The 19,356-nt window shown below is 31.7% G+C and overlaps 1 protein-coding gene across 1 annotated transcript; it reads left to right on the plus strand.

The window, feature by feature from the left end:
- Window positions 1-15,199: 15,199 nt before the first annotated feature.
- Window positions 15,200-19,036, plus strand: LOC145630123 (transcription factor SPEECHLESS-like). Its single transcript, XM_081682364.1, has 4 exons — window positions 15,200-15,658; window positions 16,459-16,989; window positions 18,366-18,461; window positions 18,676-19,036. The coding sequence occupies exons 1-3, from the start codon at window positions 15,200-15,202 to the stop codon at window positions 18,453-18,455; spliced, it is 1,080 nt and encodes a 359-aa protein (XP_081538490.1). The 3' UTR covers window positions 18,456-18,461; window positions 18,676-19,036.
- Window positions 19,037-19,356: the final 320 nt, after the last annotated feature.

The following is a 19,356-nucleotide window of genomic DNA, read 5'->3' on the forward strand; positions in this document are numbered from 1 at the left end:
AAAAACTGAAAATAATAGAATTCAGTGGTGTAGTGTCTTAGGCTTGAAGGAAGAATACAGTGTTTTAGATTATTCATGCATGCAAAAATACTGTAGTTCAGATGATGGTGTGTGTTCTTGTCTCCCAATGTAATATCCTCGTAATACTCCTTTTTTTATCATTAAATTTATAATGTTGGTTGCGAAAATCAACAACGGTTTTCTCATATTTAATGTTGATGTAGATCATTTCTTTATGGTCCTGGTCTCATGCCAGGAAGCTAAGGATAATTAACTCCTCTCTTTCCAAAATTTAAACCCTCATTTTGATTTTGATTTTTTTGAAATATATTTCTACACGTAACAACTTTACAAATTAAATGTTGTCAAAAAAAAAAAAAAAAAAAAAAAAAAACTTGAGAAATTAAACTGATTTTTGTTAGCCGAAATAATATTTGTTAACGGATGCTTATTGATTTAAACTTATCTTTATGATTGAAGTTAATGTAATTTTTACTGATTCACTTGAAAATGTGTGTCGGTTAATAGGTTACTTTTTTTTTTTTATGTGTTAAGAGAGCTGCAATGGCAGCGATGTAGAAGGGATTTCAAATCTTGATTACCGTGCACCCCCAATACTTTAACTCTTTAACTAGCTAATCAAGGTAGCTAACATCCACTATTAGGTCACTTTTAAAATTAACTAAGTTGATGTATTATATTGTTTGTATGTCTCCTATTAAGAAAAATAAGGAGATTAATCGCTGTCGATGTTGTCAAGATCTTGATAGTAGCCTTATGATACGGTGTGATGGTAGTATGGTACAATGTATATATTTCATTAAATTCAATAAGATTTGAAGTAGATTTTGTCCATCTATTGATAAATAATGAATGAAATAGAAATCCATGAAAATGGGCCTAGTGGGCTTTCAAATGAAGAGCAGCAATCAGCTCAACTCCCCGAGGTTAACGCTTAAACATCGATAAGGACTATACATTTTCATGTGGGCCTCCCATTCTATATCTGAATATTTTGCAATCAAATTTGTGGGCCATTATTTCAGTTCATGGGCCCCACTTCCAGATTCAGCCAAACCCGGAATTTTTTTTTGGACTTTTGCCGCCCCAAATAATTACCGTCACCATTTGTATTTTTTTTTAATTCTAGAAAAACCGGATCTCCGTTCTTTTTTTACTTCAACTATTTTAACTTTTACATTACTTACATCTCTACCGTATTTTGTGAATAATATGCAAAGAAAAACATGTTCACGTGAAATCTTATTAAAATTGTGTCAATAAATACTATTACGATATATATCTTTTATAATCTTATTTATGGAAAAATAAAGTTATTGAAAGTTGATTTTGTGTATCGACAAGCGTGATAAAAGAAATAGAAAAAGTAAAAAAAAAAAATAAAAAATAACAGAGGAAGTATTATTAATCCGTAGACAATTTATCCATGACTACATATGGCAAGATATATATACTATATTTAACACTTAAATTTGAGGATAATGCTCCTTTCTTTTGCTGGCCTGGACCGACTTGGTCTCCCAAGACAAAAATGTTTTGATCAACAATAATAAGGTGGTTTAAATTGCATTTAAGGTGATTTGAAATCAGGTCAGGAAGAATTTGGGTTGAACTTAGGTCGGGTCAATAACAAGTCGTGTAAATTTAGAATCGGGTTAGTAACATATCGGGTTGAATTTTTGGGTTGGGTAAGTAATAAGTATGGTAAAATTTGGGTCGAGTCAATAACAAGTCGGGTTGATTTTGGGTCGGGTTTGTAACAGGTTGGGTTAAATTCGAGTCGGGTTAGGAACGGATCAGATTGAATTCAGGTCAGGTTAGTAACAAGCCGGATTAAATTCGAGTTTTGAAGGGTTAAAACGGGTTTGGGTCAATTTCGGATCAAGTCGGGTTCGATGCTGTAGGGAATATTTTCAAGCTTTAATCCCACTAGCTTGAACCCCACTATGATCATACACTAAAGTACGGTGGCGTCCAAAAGGGAAGAAGATAGAGCAAAAGAGTCGCCAACAAGTTTTTAGGAACTTGTAAACCGTTCACGAGGTGAAGGTTACACCCCTTAACGATCCAAGAGATCGTCAACTCCATAAGGTCATGAACCAAATAAGGGTTCGGGGATGAAGGTACAAATCCAACCTAAAAGAGATTGAACCTGCCCTAATAATAGGCCTCTACTTTATTCTGATCGTATTCATGTGCGCTTTTTAATTAACATGCAATCAATAGGATTAACCCTAAACCTGTTTATCTATGTTGGTTGAATTTAATGCACAAATAAACTATTATTGGCGATCACTTGAAATTATAATCACAATTAACCCTAACAAGATTATTAATATCTTATTAAGCATGATTACAAGTACCAATTCCCTTTAAACATGCATAAAAGGTGATCAAGCAATAAATAAAAATAATGTATCAAGCAACATAATAATAAATAATAATCATGATCATAAAATTATAACAATGAAATAATCATCATAATAACTATCATATTAACCATAATAATAATCATGTTAGTCACAATAATAATAATTATAAAATTATAATCATAATCAAAACAATTATAAAAATAATCATGAATCATGTTAAAGCATAATAAAAATAGCAAGATCCTAGGCATGATACTAACAAGATTAATAACAAACCCTAGCATGTCACTAAGCAATAAAGATCAAATCATTAACCCTAACATGATACTAACAATCATAAATATTGGGAAGAACATAAAAAGCATCATAACAATCATATTTAATATTAAAATTACCCTAGACATGATACTAGGAATATCATAACACTATAAACATGATTTCTACATCATAACATCAATAAATCAATTAAAGCACTTACTTTGATGCCTCGTACCTCTTTCTAATAACAAAATACACACGTTAGTAACTTCAAGGAAAATAATAATCAAAACAATTAAATTAAATAATTGAAAGAGAGATTTGGGACCAAACCCTCAGAAATCAAAACCTTTCACGTCTAGGGCGAAGGCAACTTCGAATATGGCTAGGTGTTTCTAGATCTTGGGAATGCGGAATTTTGTATGTAAAACAAAGTAAGAAGAACGATGAATGCTAATTAAAACTAATTATAGAACTTGTGAATGATGAGAATTGGTGAATAATTAGAGAGAATGAATGAAGATGAGAATTGATGATGAATGGTGAATGAAAACGAAGTTTTTAATACGATATTTATAGAGAAAATCAGCCAAAAAGATAAATTAAACAAAACAGAGTCTCACGCTCAGAAAACAGAGCTGGCGCCAACCCTGGCTAGCTGGCGCCAGGCACCAACACTAGGCGCCAAGGCCTGGGGTTAAGCGCCAAGTCTGATACCAACGCGTTTTCGAAAATCCGATAAGTTTTCCGTACTGGAGGATAAAATAATATAATTTCTTCGAAAATGCTATTTGATTTTGATTAAAACTCTGAAAAGTCAACAAAAGTCAATTTATCAATGCTAATTGAATTAGGAATGAAAAGAACCTTCTAGAAGAATCTAGAAGACTAAAACCATTCCTAATTCCATTAGGAATAATAAATCATATTAGGCCCTCCCCTAGATCATTGGGCCGTACATAAAGCTCAAACCGGGCCCAGTTTGGTAAATTGGCCATAACTTCCTCAATATTCATCGGAATTGGGCTTATAATATATCGTTGGAAAGGTCTTTGCAAGCCCCATCCAACTACACTACTATTGGACCCATATCATGGACCAACCAAACTGGATTGGCTGTTTTCTTAAAATAAAGTTTTCAAAAAACAGAGAGAAGAGAAAAGAAATAAAAACTTTCCGCAACACTAGACTTTCCACACTTTCGTTTCATTCGATTATGATTCGACGTGAAAGGTACTCATCACTGGGTTTGGTTTTGGGGAGACACAAATGGGTGTCTACAGGTGCAAGTTAATTAAATTGGCCGTTGTAAAGCGGTAAATCTGTCCAAGTTGTAAACCGGTAAATTGGTCATTTAAAAGCAAATTTAATGGTTCCACACACCCAATTGGACTCCCGAAGGATATTAGGGACCATTGTAAACATTTCGGCAATTTTTATTTCAGGGCGAAAAAAAAGTCAAAAATATCCAAAATAGAAGGCTAATATCCACGCTTTTTGAGAAAAATTTGCAGGTTTCGGGTCTGGTGTCGAAAAGTCTTGAAATCCTGTGGGATACATCTCAGGGTCATATAATGCCATTTGGAACTATTTATGATCATTATTTGTTGGCTTAAATGTTCGTTGTAGGCTTGAATTAATGAAATCGGTACAAGTTGTAAACCGGTAAATTGGTCGTTTTAATGCAGATTGGATGGTTCCACCCACCCAATTGGACTCTCGGAGAGCATTAGGGACCATGGTAAAAATTTCGGCAATATTTTATTTCCGGACGAAAAAATAACAAAAAATTTCAAAATTGAAGGCTAATATCCACGTTTTTGAGAAATTTTGGAGACTTCAGATCCCGATGTAGAAAAGTATTAATATTTAAGGGGATACATCTCGGGGTCATATAATACCATTTGGAACCATATATGATCATTATATGTTATCATAAATGTTCGTAGTAGGCTTGAGTTAATGAAATATGTGCAAGTTGTAAACCAGTAATTAAATTGGTCGTTTAAAGACAAATTGGATGATTCCACCAACCCAATTAGAATCCCAGAGGGTATTAGGGACCATGGTAAACATTTCGGCAATTTTTATTTGCAGGCGAAAAAAAAGTCAAAAAATTCCAAAATTGAAGACATTCACGCTTTTAAAGAAATTTTGGAGGTTTCGGGGTCACATAATGCTTTTTATTTTAGGGGATACATCTCGGGGTCACATAATGCTGTTTGGAACCATATATGATCATTATTTGTTGTCATAAATGATCGTGGTAGGCTTGAGTTAATGAAATCAGTGCAAGTTGTAAACCGATAAATTGGTCGTTTAAAGGAAAATTGGATGGTTCCACCCACCAAATGGAACTCCGGGACGGTATTAAGGACCATGGTAAACATTTCGATAATTTTATTTTTCGGCGAACAAAAAAAGTCAAAAATTTCAAAATTGGAAGCTAATATAAACGCTTTTTGAGAAATTTTGGAGGATTTAGGGCCCGGGGTCGAAAAGTCTTGAAATTCTAGGGGATACATCTCGGGGTCATTTAATGCAATTTGGAACCATATATGATCAATATTTTTTGTCATAAATGTTCGTGGTAGGCTTGAGTTAACGAATCTATGCAAGTTATAAACCGGTAAATAGCCCGTTTAAAGGCAAATTGGATGGTTCCACCAACCCAATTGGACTCCCGAAGGGTATTAGGGACCATGGTAAACATTTCGGCAATTATTATTTTCGAAAGAAAAAAAGTCTAAAAATTCCAAAATTAAAGGCTAATACCCACGCTTTTTGAGAAATTTTGGAGGCTTTGGGGCCCCGTATCGAAAAGCCTTGAGATTCAAGGGAATACATCTCGGGGTCATATAATGTTTTTTGGAACCATATATAATCACTATTTGTTGTCATAAACGTCCGTGGTAGGCTTGAGTTAATAAAATCGGTGCAAGTTGTAAACCGGTTAATTGGTCGTTTAAAGGCAAATTGGATGGTTCCACCCACCCAATTGGACTACCGGAGGGTATTAGGGACCATGGTAAACATTTTGGCAATTTTTATTTTCTGGCGAAAAAAGTCCAAAATTGAAGGCTAATGTCCACGTTTTATGAGAAATTTTTGAGGTTTCAGGGCCCGATATCGCAAAGTTTTGAAAATTTAGGGAATAAATCTGGGGGTCATATAATGTCGTATGGAACCATATATGATCATTATATGTTGTCATAGATGTTAGTGGTAGGCTTGACCGCTTGAGTTAATGAAATCGGTGCAAGTTGTAAACCAATAAATTGGCCGTTTAAAGGCAAATTGGATGGTACCACCCACCCAATTGGACTCACGAAGGGTATTAGGGACCATGTTAAACTTTTTGGCAATTTTTATTTTCAAGTGAAAAAAAAGTTAAAAAATTCAAAAATTGAATGCTAAGATCAATGGTTTTTTTTTTGGAAGTTTCGAGGCCCGGTGTCGAAAAGCCTTAAAATTTTAGGGTATACTTCTCGGGGTCATATAATGCCTTTTGGAACCATTTATGATCATTATATGTTGTCGTAAATGTTCGTTATAGGCTTGATTTAATGAAATCGGTGCAAGTTGTAAACCGGTAAATTGGTCGTTTAAAGGCAAATTGGATGGATACACCCACCCAATTGGGCTCCCGAAGGGTATTAGGGACCATGGTAAATATTTCAACAATTTTTATTTCCGGGCGAAAAAGGTCAAAAAATTCCAAAATTTAAGACTTATATCCACGTTTTTTGAGAAATTTTTGCGGTCTGTTACGGTGTCGAAAACCTTGAGATTTTAGGGAATACATCTTGGAGTCATATTATGCCATTTGGAACTATATATGATCATTATATGTTGTTATAAATGTTCGTGGTACGCTTGAGTTAATGAAATAGGTGCAAGTTGTAAATCGGTAAATTTGCCGTTTAAAGGCAAATTGGATGGTTCCACCCACCCAATTGGACTCCCGAAGCGTATTAGTGACCATGGTTAACATTTCGACAATTTTTATTTTCGGGTGAAAAAAAGTTTAAAAATTCCAAAATTGAAGTCCAATATCCACGGTTTTAGAGAAATTTTGGAGGTTTCGGGCCCAATGTCGAAAAGTCTTGAAATTTTAGGGAATACATTTCAGGGTCATATAATGTCTTTTGGAACCATATACGATCATTACTTTTTGTCATAAATGTACGTGGTAGACTTGAGTTAATGAAATCGGTGCAAGTTGTAAACTGGTAATTCGGCTGTTTAAAGGCTAATTGGATGGTTCCAACCAGCTAGGTGTACTCTCGAAGGGTATTAGGGACCATTGTAAACATTACGACAATTTTTATTTCCAGGCGAATAAAAGTAAAAAAAAATTCCAAAATTATATTGAAGTCTAATTATATCCACGCATTTTGTGAAAATTTGGAGGTTTCAAGGCCTGGTGTAGAAAAGTATTGAAATTCTAAGGGAGTACATCTTGGGGTCATATAATGCCGTTTGGAACCATATATGATCATTATATGTTATCATAAATGTTAGTGGTAGACTTGAGTTAATGAAATCAGTGCAAAGTTGTAATCCGGTAAATTGGACGTTTAAAGGAAAATTGGATAATTCCATCCACCTAATTGGACGCCCGGAGGGTATTAGGGACCATGGTAAACATTTCGGAAATTTTTTATTTTCGGGCTAAAATAAGTCAAAAAATTACAAATTTGAAGGCTAATATCCACGTTTTTTGTGAAATTTTTTGAGGTTTCAAGGCCTAATGTAAAAAAAGTATTGAAATTCTAAGGAATACATCTCGGGGTCATATAATGCCATTTGGAATCATATATAATCATTATATGTTGTCATAAATGTTCGTGGTAGGTTTGAGTTAATGAAATCAGTGCAAGTTGTAAACTGATAAATTGGCCGTTTAAAGGCAAATTGGATGGTTCCACCCACCGAATTGGACTTTCGGAGGGTATTGGGGACCATGGTAAACATTTCGGCATTTTTTTTATTATTGGGCAAAAAAAGTAAATAAAAATCGAAAATTGAAGGCTATTATCCACGCTTTTTGGGAAATTTTGTAGGTTTTGCGGCTTGGTGTCGAAAAGGCTTGAGATTTTAGGAGATACATCTCGGGGTCATATATATAATGCCGTTTGGAACCATATATGATCATTATATGTTTTTATAAATGATCGTGGTAGGCTTGAAATAATGAAATCTGTGCAAGTGTAAATCGGCAAATTGGCTATTTAAAGGAAAATTGGATGGTTCCACCCAACCAATTGGACTCTCAAAGGTTATTAGGGACCATGGTAAACATTTCGCCAATTTTTATTTCCGGGCAAAAAATGTCAAAAAAATTCCAAAATTGAAGGCTAATTATCCATACTTTTTGAGAAATTTTGGAGGTTTCGGGGCCGGTGTCGAAAAGTTTGATAATTCTAGGGAATACATCTCAGGGTCATATAATGCCGTTTGGAACCATGTATGATCATAATTTGTTGTTATCCTGGGGTCATATAATGCCGTTTGGGACAATTTATCCATGACTACATATGGCAAGATATGTCCATAAGACAACTATTCTCCCACACATGTTTAGTCACAATTTGTATAGAGTACTTCATTTTGGAAAAAAAAAAAACAATTCTATGATTTTAATTAAAAGAACAATTTCCTATATTTTTTTTTGTTCAAAAAAATAAAAAATTAGTTTCCTATTTTTTGATCGATTATGGTATTAATGTGCTTGTTCACTTCACCTTAAAAAAATATTATTGAGTAAAAATAATTTTAGTTCAGTAAAATTAATTTAGTTCAGTAAAAATAAGTTCAATTCAGCAAAAATAGTTTCAGTTCAGTAAAATTAATTTCAGTTTAGTAAAAATAATTTCAGTTCAGTAAAAATCAGTAAACTTAAAGAAGAAATACAATAGAAAATCAGTAAAAAATAATTTCAGTTCAGCAAAAATAATTTTAGTTCAGGAAAGTTAAATTCAGTTTAGTAAAAATAATTTAAATTTAGCAAAAATAATTCCAATTCAGTACAAATAATTTCAACTCAGCAAAAATAAGGTGAAGTGAACGGGGCCTAATTCTACCGTGAGATTACTATGGTACTTCGTAGTCACTTTAACACAAATTATATTAATTATTACAATTAAATTTGCAAATTTAACATGAAAATAATCCATTAAGTATCCTCTTAGGTCCTGTTCTCTTCACCTTAAAATAATAATATTAAGTAAAAATAATTTCATTTCAGTAAAAATAAGTTCAGTTCAGATCAGTAAAATTAATTTCAGTTCAGTAAAAATAAGTTCAGTTCAGTAAAATTCAGTTTCCTTAAAGAAGAATAATAATAGAAAATCAGTAAAAATAATTTCAGTTCAGCAAAAATAATTTAAATTCAGTAAAATTAATTTAAGTTCAGTAAAAATAATTTAAGTTCACCAAATATAATTTCAGTATAGTAAAAATAATTTCATTTCAGCAAAATTAAGGTGAAAAGAACGGGGCCTTATTTTTTATTTGTTTGCCCCCATTTGACTTTGTGTAACTTTTTAACAAAACTCCTCCTGTATCATTTTTAACTGTATTTTTTTAAAAGTGGGAAAGGAAACTTAAAATTAGATAAATAAAATACTACGTAATAAATATACAAGTATAATTTTCACCTAGCTAGGTCCACAAATTAAAAACAAAAATACGATCACTGATCATATATATACCACATAATTGAATTTCACAGCAGCTAGTACAATCTAAGTCCATGCCTGAAAACCTAGCTAGTTGCAGTAACAAAAGTAAGTGGTTGACCTTCACCTTTGTCCTCGTTGATTGATGAGCTAGTTTGAGTTTGTTTTAACTTAACATTTTAAATTTTTAACATGTTTATTAAGGGTTTGTCTTTATTCGATTTGTTTTGCTTGAATTGTTTTAATTTGAACAGTAGAAAAACTAGTTTGAGAGTGTGTCTATACATTATTTGACTTTAGCACTACTTAAATTAAAATCTATATTGACATATATTGTCAGAAAACTTAATTATATAGTACAAAATCAGACCTTAATAAGACTATGTATCTAGTTTAAAGTATGTATTATATAGATTTTCTATTAGGCATGCATAAAGGAGAGAAAGTTCCACATTTATTGAATTGAGTTGAGTTGAACTGAACTGATTGGAGCTGAATTGAACTGAAATGAATATTTTATGAGAGAAAGAAATTATATTAGGAGCTGAACTGAACTGAAATTAAGATGAAGTGAACAGACCCTAAGAGTGAGGTTATAATTTAAGACTAGCTAATTGATAATAGGAAGAGCGAAACACTTGACTTACTTTAAAAACTACATGTAATTTTATTTTTATTTTTTTTAAAGGTTATATTCGAAGTAGTAACTATTAGTTAGTATTTTTTTTCATTCATCGCAGGACAATTATATTTACACTTGTACCTAATAAATAATTTTGAACTGGTTATTTCATGCATATTATATATTTGTATTAGTGTCGTGTTACATATATAAATGATATATAACTAGTGATCGATCATACTAGAATCTAAAATCTAAGGGAATGTTTAGCAATAATTTTACTATTTCTCGTCATGGTGATGAAGGGTAGTTTTATTTATTTATTTTGGAAGGAGGGTAGTTTTTATCGATTGAATTTTAATTTTTCATTTAATTTTTGTATGTATATTGGAAGTGCCATAAATAACGGTGGTAAGTTGAAAAGAGCAGTAATGTCTCACTCAAAAATTTCGTGGTGCTAATAAATGGTGTATCAGAAATTGTAAGAAATAAATGAAGCCTGGAACCACTGACCCCTCCAATCTACTGGAAATATAAAAGTTTGTGTATTAAACTTTTGTCCCATATATATTCCCATAATTTTTAAAATGTTTTTTTATAATATTTTTTTTTGGTAGGGTAACATGTACATTTTACTCCTACAAAATTTTTGGAACGAAATTCAATCCTATTTTGTATTAGGCCTCTTAATTACACCTGTAAGTTTATTTCATTGGTCAAGAGGGTTTACTTGTATCACGATAATTAAAAAGTTGTAAATTTTTTTTGACGGTAAGCTAGAATAATTTTAGGGTAATGCTATATGCAACTCTCAAAGCTAAGAATGAATAAGCACCCCATTCCTGAATAATTTATACAATTGAACTTGACTCACATGCCAATGCACTAGTTTGCCCTTAGATAAATTATGTGCCAAATTATGTTTAAATAATGTTATATTTTCATTTGCTTTTTCATTTTTAGCTCCTTATATAGCCTTAAGGCCATGGTTATATATAGCATTTTCCATAATTTCGATCATTATGATCTCGCCCTTGTAATCCTACTGTAGTAAGTATATAGTTGTATAAAATTGTGGTACCCTTACAATATTATACGGAATAATATAATGCATTGCACTCTGCTGAAGAAGTTGAGGGTATTGCATTATTCTAGGTTTCTTCTTCCTTGCATGCATGCATGCATGCCATTCTCATTTCTCAACGCTGCCAGGCCAGTTCCCTCAATTTCTCAACTAAGATTATCATCAGTAATCATCTTAAATGACAAGAGTCATTAATAAATTAAAGTTGTAAAATATTATTACCACAAAATTAGTGGGAATTCAAGAGAATAAAATCAATGAAACTTGCTCATTATTGGTGCATATAAATGTAAATAATAAACTGTATGAGATCAAATCTAGTAATAAAAAAAAGTAAAAACTGTAGTAGAACAGTGGTATAAGACATAAATTCTGAAGCATTTATGCAAAAGTATAAATTAAACACGATACATCTCATATTAAACAGTATATGTATATATACATATAACGTCTCTTAAATTATTAATGGGCCAACTATATAATATGCAATGCAATGGTTGTTACTTATACATATCATAGATGTTTCCTGTACGTACTGATACTTAAATTAATGGTGTCAACTGTCAACTAACACTTCTACTATATAGCTGATGACTCGAGATGCTCATTCATCATCGATCATCACTTATCTTCAATGGTATGTAGTAATCTAGTAATACTCATTTATACGATATGATCGAGTACTCGTACTATGTTTCGACCCCATCTACTGATTCATATTTCATGTAGGGTCTTATACATCATCCTATCTTAAGTGATTGCTTAATTATTTGATGGCCATTTTGTAAATTTTATCCACATCGTACAATGTAAGACGTAATGAAGATTTATTAGTAATAACAATTCTCTACTATTAATTAAAAATGCACAACTTTTCTATTTGGTGTTGAGTTGTTGATTAATATTAGCAAGAACGTTTTTAATTAGTCAAATTTTCTCAAAGTTATAGACGAGAAATAATCATAAAAATATTGGACTCTACTCTCAAAACTTTAACCAATCAGCTACGCTATAGTAGTTGGCATCCATCGAATGAAAATCATAATGCTTGATAGTTATGAAAATAGATTTAGCAAGAAATGAATAATGAGAATTGAACTGCAAAACATACAGGAGAATGTATGCACTGATTCACTAAACTGAGCGCAATAAATAAGCTAGCTTAGGTTAGAGAAGATAAATGCAAGTGTAGTGAAAGAAAGACGTAAATAAAGAACTAAATTAGATGATCATCGTAGACACGAAGATGCCGTGTCTGCGCATTGAAAGCTAGCAAGGAACTACAAAATCTTGGAGGATGCACCTAGACACTCAATTTCCTTGCTGTTTAATGCCAAATACTATTTGCATTCTCTCTCATTTTTATCCACTTCTATCCACTCTTGTTTCTCCATCTCTTTTTTATCCGGCCAGTCGATCACTAGACCAAGCCAAGCTAGCTTCCTCGTACTTTCTTAGTAGAGGTGGCAATTCGGGTCAGTGGGTCGGGTTTGGGTCAGATTTTGGGTCGATTTCAGGTTATGCTTAGAAACAATAAAAATAGTGTAAAACATAATATTATTACGAAATATGAAATTTTGATCAAATCGGGTCGAATTTGGGTTATTCGGGTCGGGTCAGGGATTGCCAGCCCTATTTCTTAGTGCATTTGATATATACATTGTGAAAATTCTATTATAAGTGTCACGTAATACTGTTAAAATAGTTATGCCATACAAACTTGAACCTCTGTTTTAAGCATCTGAACAGGTGTCAACAGATTATTAATACAAAGCAGAATAGGGCTTAATAGAGTTGAGCAGATCACAACAAAAGAATAAGGCCTGGCCTTACAATATTTATTTTTCACAGATTCGGTCCGAAAATGTCCCTTGAGCTAAGGAACGTGGCCGGCGGGAAATTGGCAGAATTATATGCATGGAAATCATAATATAAAGTTTACAATACAAAAAAGGGCATGCAATCCTTAGGAAAATGGAAATCTCCAATCACAGGCAAATTATGTATAAATGTGTACTTGTCAAGTGGGGCTCGTGACATCTTTAATATACTACAATTATATCATCATCTCAATTACGTACACTTACAACAGATTGAACTGTTCAATTGCTTCTGTTTTGGTCTCAAAGGACAAAAAAAGGGAATATATGTAGTAAGTTTATTTTTCTTTCAATAATTCAGATCATCAACTAGGTTAATAATATTTATATATACAAAAATTTCATGTAGTTATATCAAGTAGTGGTGGCTTGAATTGATGACTTTGTCGTGGGTTCATTACAACGTGTTTATGGAGGTTTAATTAAGGAGGTCATGAAGGTTAGTTGTTTAATGATGATGAATGAATGTGCTCTAGCTAGCTTCAAATGTCCATATACCGATTAGAATTGATATTGATCATAACATGCGTAACATATACTAACACACAAAAGTAGACTGGGTTATCCATTTTTTTTTTTTTTGGTAGAGCGTGTGATTCATAATTCTTATATATACAACCTAGGATAATGATCATGACCATAATCTATAGCATGTGTCCGTTTGATCCTCCAACCTTTTGTTAAAAAATAACAATACTTAACCACTATGCCTTAACTTTTTAATTGTAATTATTAAACATCATATTACTTTTAACCAATAACTTAGAAAAATTAAGAGGGGTCGGGCCCCGACCCGCCTCAATGAAGATCCGCCCATGTCTTCATCCGTATTTAAATTACTTATTTTAAGGATAAAAATTATGCAATTTAAACAATGGTTAAGTATTTACTTCATATCAATTTTGTTTGTACTAGTAAATTAAAGCAGTCTAGGATTTATTACGTAATAAAAAAATTTACTGAAGTGGAAGTATGAGAAATTGAGAATAGTTTGAGTTAGTTTCCCAAAAAGACTGCATGTGGTAGATAAGCTGACAACAGGCTAGGCAAAGACGTTCAAAAATAAAGGCCGACCGTTGAAATCATGATTGATTCATTGCAGCCCCTTTTTAAACTAAATCTTTTCACATTTATGGTTTGCTTCCACCTTCTCTTCATGGGACACTCTTTTTTTCTCTTTAATTACCTCTATCTACAAATTCTATACATTTCATTCAAAAAAATTTCCAAATATGACTAAAACAAACATCTTGCATATAAAATTGACAAGTTTTCCATTAATATTATTTAACATGTTAAATAATATGGTAACACGTGGACATGACAGGTCCCACTAATGGATTTATGGACGGAATCCGTTAATTGGCAGTGATTGTGGTAAAAGTCAATTTTCATTTTTTTTAATGTGGTGGTAATAAAAAAAATTTAATTAATGGAGGTGGTAAAAATCAAATAAGTGGTTTTTTGGAGGTGGTAAAAATCAAATTTTCCTTATTGTATTGTTTATGCATGAAACGTTATATATATAGTATATCATTTAACTTGGTGAAGGAGAACAACATGATCATACCAATTTTCAAGAAGTCATGCATGACACAGTTCTATTGTAGGTAGGTTCGATTGTTATGCTCTTTCAAATTATGGTTCGTCAAAATATTAAATAAAAATAATCTTTTAAAATTAGATACCCTAATTAAGTCTATTACACGCTTTTAATTTGTTTTATACTTATCGCTACAGTGAAACTGATTTGGATCCTAATCTTGTCAACTTCGACAATGATTTTCTAATATCTTCATACAAGTTAATTTTTTGAAAACCTCTTTAATCAATATAACTTATTTAGCTTACCATTCTAATAGTAAAATAAAATTTAAAAAAAAAAAAAATACTCCATATACAGCTTCAATTATTATTGTTACTCCTATAACATGATTTTTTCCCCCAATAATATTACATTTTAGGATGTTATAAATGTTCATACAACTTACATACAACTTGTACCTCCCTAAAAAAAAAAAAAAACTCTAATTTAAAAACCCTATATAAAAATAAAATTGAATAATAAAATCGGGTGGACCCAAATATGTCCTGAAAGCCATTACTACTAATAGCATCTCTTCTCTTTCTTCCCCCATTTGTAAGAGTACACATGTTTTCTCTCATTTCATCTTCTTTACTATAACCCTTTTCTCACTTCTCTAGGTTTCCTTTTTCTTTTCCTAGGAAAGAAAACAAACCAAAAAAACACAAAAACCCTAGGAAAAAAAATAATAATAATGGGTGATAGCATTTCAAGTTTCTTTGATGATCAAGATTTGTGTGATGCTACTTTCTCGAGGCTTCCGGCCTCGCCGGAGGACCTCTTTAGCATCTTTGATGCCTTAGAGAGTTTAAAAGAAGCAGCAACAACAGGTTCCGGTTCCGGTTCTGGTTCTGGTTCTGGTAGTGTAGATGAAGATACAACAAAAGGAGGTTTTATGATGTCGTCGTTCCAAGACTTGTCTGAGACTGAGCTAGATGCTCTTGAAGCCGAGTTAGGTGATAATGATCATCAGCCCAAGAGTAAGAGGGCTAAGATTGTAACTTTAGAAGAAAGAGAAGAAACAGTAGGACAAGTAGGAAGTGAAGATGGTAGTAAGATATCTCATATAACGGTGGAAAGAAATCGAAGGAAGCAAATGAATGAGCATCTTTCTGTCTTGCGTTCCCTCATGCCTTGTTTCTATGTCAAGAGAGTAAGTTTTTATGTTTTTCATTTATTTATTAGCTAGGGATAAGATTGCATACATCTCGAGTCTTTTTGATTAACAATTACTCATGAAATTGTAGAGTTTCTTAGTGGTAGTTATAGTAATTGATCATATATAGATGTGTTTTTCCTTTGTTTTACTACCTCTATCTGAATTTAGTTGTGTCACAATATTAGTTCAACTTATACTGGCAATGTGACTAGGGTGTAATTTTAGTCAATTTTTTTTAACACCTAGTGTCTACTCACTAACTAACAAAATTCAGCTACCTGTTAATAATTACTCGTAGATCTCTTTTCAACATTTTAGGACCATCTATAATGCATGAAAAGAAGTACTCCATAATTAAAATTGCTCTTTTTGTCATGTTGTACCATTAGTTTTTACACATTCTAATGGAAAATAAAATTGTAAGGATGTAATCTTTGTCTATCAAAAAATACTGTTAGCTTCTGTCTTATGACACTCTATAGTAATCCAACTAATGTACATTTATGTTTGGTATGTCTCTAGCTCAAACTCAACCAATATGAGGTACATGGTGGGAGTGTGGGACACATACATGTTTTTTTTTTACCTTTATTTCTAGGTTTGGAAATACATGTACTCCTAAAGCTTATATTTTTCCGCTAAAAAAACATTCAAAAATGTTAATTTAATTTACGTACTAATATTTTTTTCGGTGTTGATAGAGTCATAAAGACAATGATGTAGACAGACGATTAATGTTTCTCTCCAATTATATATATTAACTTGAATTATTACTGTTTTCTTGATTAAACTAGGGCGATCAAGCATCGATTATAGGCGGAGTAGTGGACTACATAACCGAATTACAACAACTTCTTCAAGCACTTGAAGCCAAGAAGCAAAGAAAGGTTTACAATGAAGTACTTAGTCCAAGAGTTGTTTCAAGTCCAAGACCTTCACCTCAAGTACTTAGCCCTAGAAAACCACCATTAAGCCCTAGAATTAACCTACCAATTAGTCCAAGAACCCCTCAACCAGGAAGCCCTTATAGACCAAGAATGAATATTTCTTCAGCAATGGGTAGTCCTATCGACCTTTCTCCCTCATCTTCAAGCTCTTCCATTAACGATTGTTTTCCTAATGAGCTAGTGGCAAACTCGAGATCTCCAATGGCTGTGGTAGAAGTAAAGTTCTCCGGGCCAAATCTTCTCCTAAAGACAGTTTCGCCTCGAATCCCAGGACAAGTTGTGAAGATTATTTCAACCCTTGAAGAGCTCTCCTTTGAGATTCTTCATATCAACATTATCACCGTTGAAGACACTATGCTCAACTCGTTCACTATCAAGGTAAAACTCTTTCTTTTTCTTTTCTTTTTTTTTTTTTAATAATTGCATGCTATACATTGCAATTTTTTATGTTTCGTAAATCTACTAAATTATTTTAGTCCTAGGAGTAATTTGGAAAAAAAATTTGAAACAAATAAACAAACAATCATAGTTAAACAAAATTTCACTAATTCTTTCAAAAAAAAAAAAAAAAAAAATCACTAATAATATTGTCCAAATTTTATTAGGTTTACTAATTATATCAATTAGAACATGGAGTAAGAGATTGATAGAATATATAGAAATCTGATTGACTACCTCATAGAATTTGTTAACATTTTCTAACAATTCTAGCCATAAAGCTTTTTTTTTTTTCTTCCTTTCTTTTCCATATTATCCCTAGATTTAATTATAAACCAAATGTGTTTAAACAAGTCTTGGTCACTATAAGTTTATAAATTCACATGCTCATTTGCAATTCAAAAGGTTTAATTTGCACCCTAGTGCATAATTGACACCAGAGTTTCAAAGGGATTTCATATTGAAATTATACCATAATCATGTATTGAAATATTTACATTCATAAGGTTTACTTTAGATATTTTAAGTCTATATTTATATGAAGTTCACCATACAAGAAAGGTAAAAATATGTTAAAAGTATGTAATTACATATAATGATCTTATCCGTTTTATAATCGATATATAAAGAGTCATGTGATAAAGTGATACAAATAGAATTTGATGCTACTAGTAAAGTGATCTCATAGATCTAACATAGAATTTTGAATTTAACTTAAAGGTAACGTTCCTAAACTTTTACAGACATAGTGACATTTCACATAAGTTACCTTTACCAATTAAGATGTTAAATTCAAAAAATAAAAAATTAAATATTAACTACTTGTTTGGCATCAGTTTTAGTTTTCAGTTTCCTGTTTTTTTTTAAAACCAAAAACCAAAAACAGAAAACAAGAAAAAGGTATTTTCACTTTTCTGTTGTCAGTTTCAAAATTATCATAATTTTAATAAGTTTATATAATTTTTGATTCATTATGGGACTCATGTCATATACTTTTTGAAAACAAAAAACCAAAAAACAGAAAACCACAACAATGCCAAACGAACCCTAAGGTGTTAAATCATGAAAGTTGACCTACACATTGCATTGAACATTGATACACAATTGTCATTTTTCTTCCTGCTCCCAAAGTACTCCTTTCTCTGGCATCTCTTACACAATATTTTCTAAATATATTTTCTTGAGGATTATTTTTGCATTGTTTTCAATAATAATAATAATAATAATAAAATGGGCCTGCTGATGAAAATCTTAAATGTTACTTACAATAACATACAACTGAGTGAGTGCATGTGTGTTTTTCCTTGTTTTTGCAGATTGGAATTGAATGTCAACTCAGTGCTGAAGAACTTGCTCACCAAATCCAACAAACATTCTGCTCTACTCCACTCATTAATTTTAATTAAATTTAGGAAAATGCTATACATAGCCCTAAGGGCTACATATAAGCATTTAATTTACTCTTGAAAATTGTTTAAATTTAGAAAATCATGACAAAAACACACTAATTACACCGATTTGCGCGTGTTTTTGTCATGAATTCCTAACTTTATACATTTTTCAAGAGTAAATTCAATGCTTATATATAGCCCTAAGGGCTATGTATAGCATTACCCTTAAATTTAAACCCTTCCTATTTAAATTAGTTAAAATTACCAATATTCTCTCTCAAATTCCACCCTAACTGTACTCAAGAAAAAAATATATTCCAATTACATACTGTAATAATTAATAATTATGAGGGAAGGAATTGCATTTACTGCCGTATATTTTACTGATCATATAACTGTAATTTTTTTTTGGTTTAATTCTCTTTTTTAGGGTACAAACTGTAACTTTTTTTTTTTTTTTTTTCCCATGATTGTTTGTTCTCTTTTGTGTAACATTTTTTTTCCTTTGTAGTTTTAGACTTTTAGCTATGGTACAGATACCATGTTACTATAGTTTTGATTTTCACATTTTTCAGCAATGAATTTCTATTTCTTTCTTTATATATTCTCCGATATCTCTGTATATTTATTTTCATATACATTTCGTATTAGATTAGAGTTTAATTTATATTTTCCGCAAAGAAAAGCGCAGTGATACATTGATAAGTTATTTTTCTAAAAGGTAGTGAATAAAGTTTGATAAGTTAATTTCCTAAAAGGTACTCCCTCCGTCAATCTGTCCCATAGTACATGAAATGTTAGACTTTTTTTTTTTTTTTTTTTTACTATTCATGCATTAGGTTTAAACATAAATTTTTATTAACATAATAAACATATATTTTATCGTAAAATATGTTGTTGGTTTTAATATAAAGTT

The sequence above is a fragment of the Chenopodium album genome, chromosome 5, assembly GCF_948465745.1.
Source record: "Chenopodium album chromosome 5, dcCheAlbu1.1, whole genome shotgun sequence".
Taxonomy (NCBI): Eukaryota; Viridiplantae; Streptophyta; class Magnoliopsida; order Caryophyllales; family Amaranthaceae; genus Chenopodium; species Chenopodium album.

What these genes read in the sequence shown, in the direction of transcription:
- LOC145630123 (XM_081682364.1), top strand. Translation starts at nt 15,200, where the DNA reads ATGGGTGATAGCATTTCAAGTTTCTTTGATGATCAAGATTTGTGTGAT. An exon ending in CTTGTTTCTATGTCAAGAGA is followed by an intron (nt 15,659 to 16,458) that starts GTAAGTTTTTAT and finishes TGATTAAACTAG; the next exon opens with GGCGATCAAGCATCGATTAT. An exon ending in TCAACTCGTTCACTATCAAG is followed by an intron (nt 16,990 to 18,365) that starts GTAAAACTCTTT and finishes TTGTTTTTGCAG; the next exon opens with ATTGGAATTGAATGTCAACT.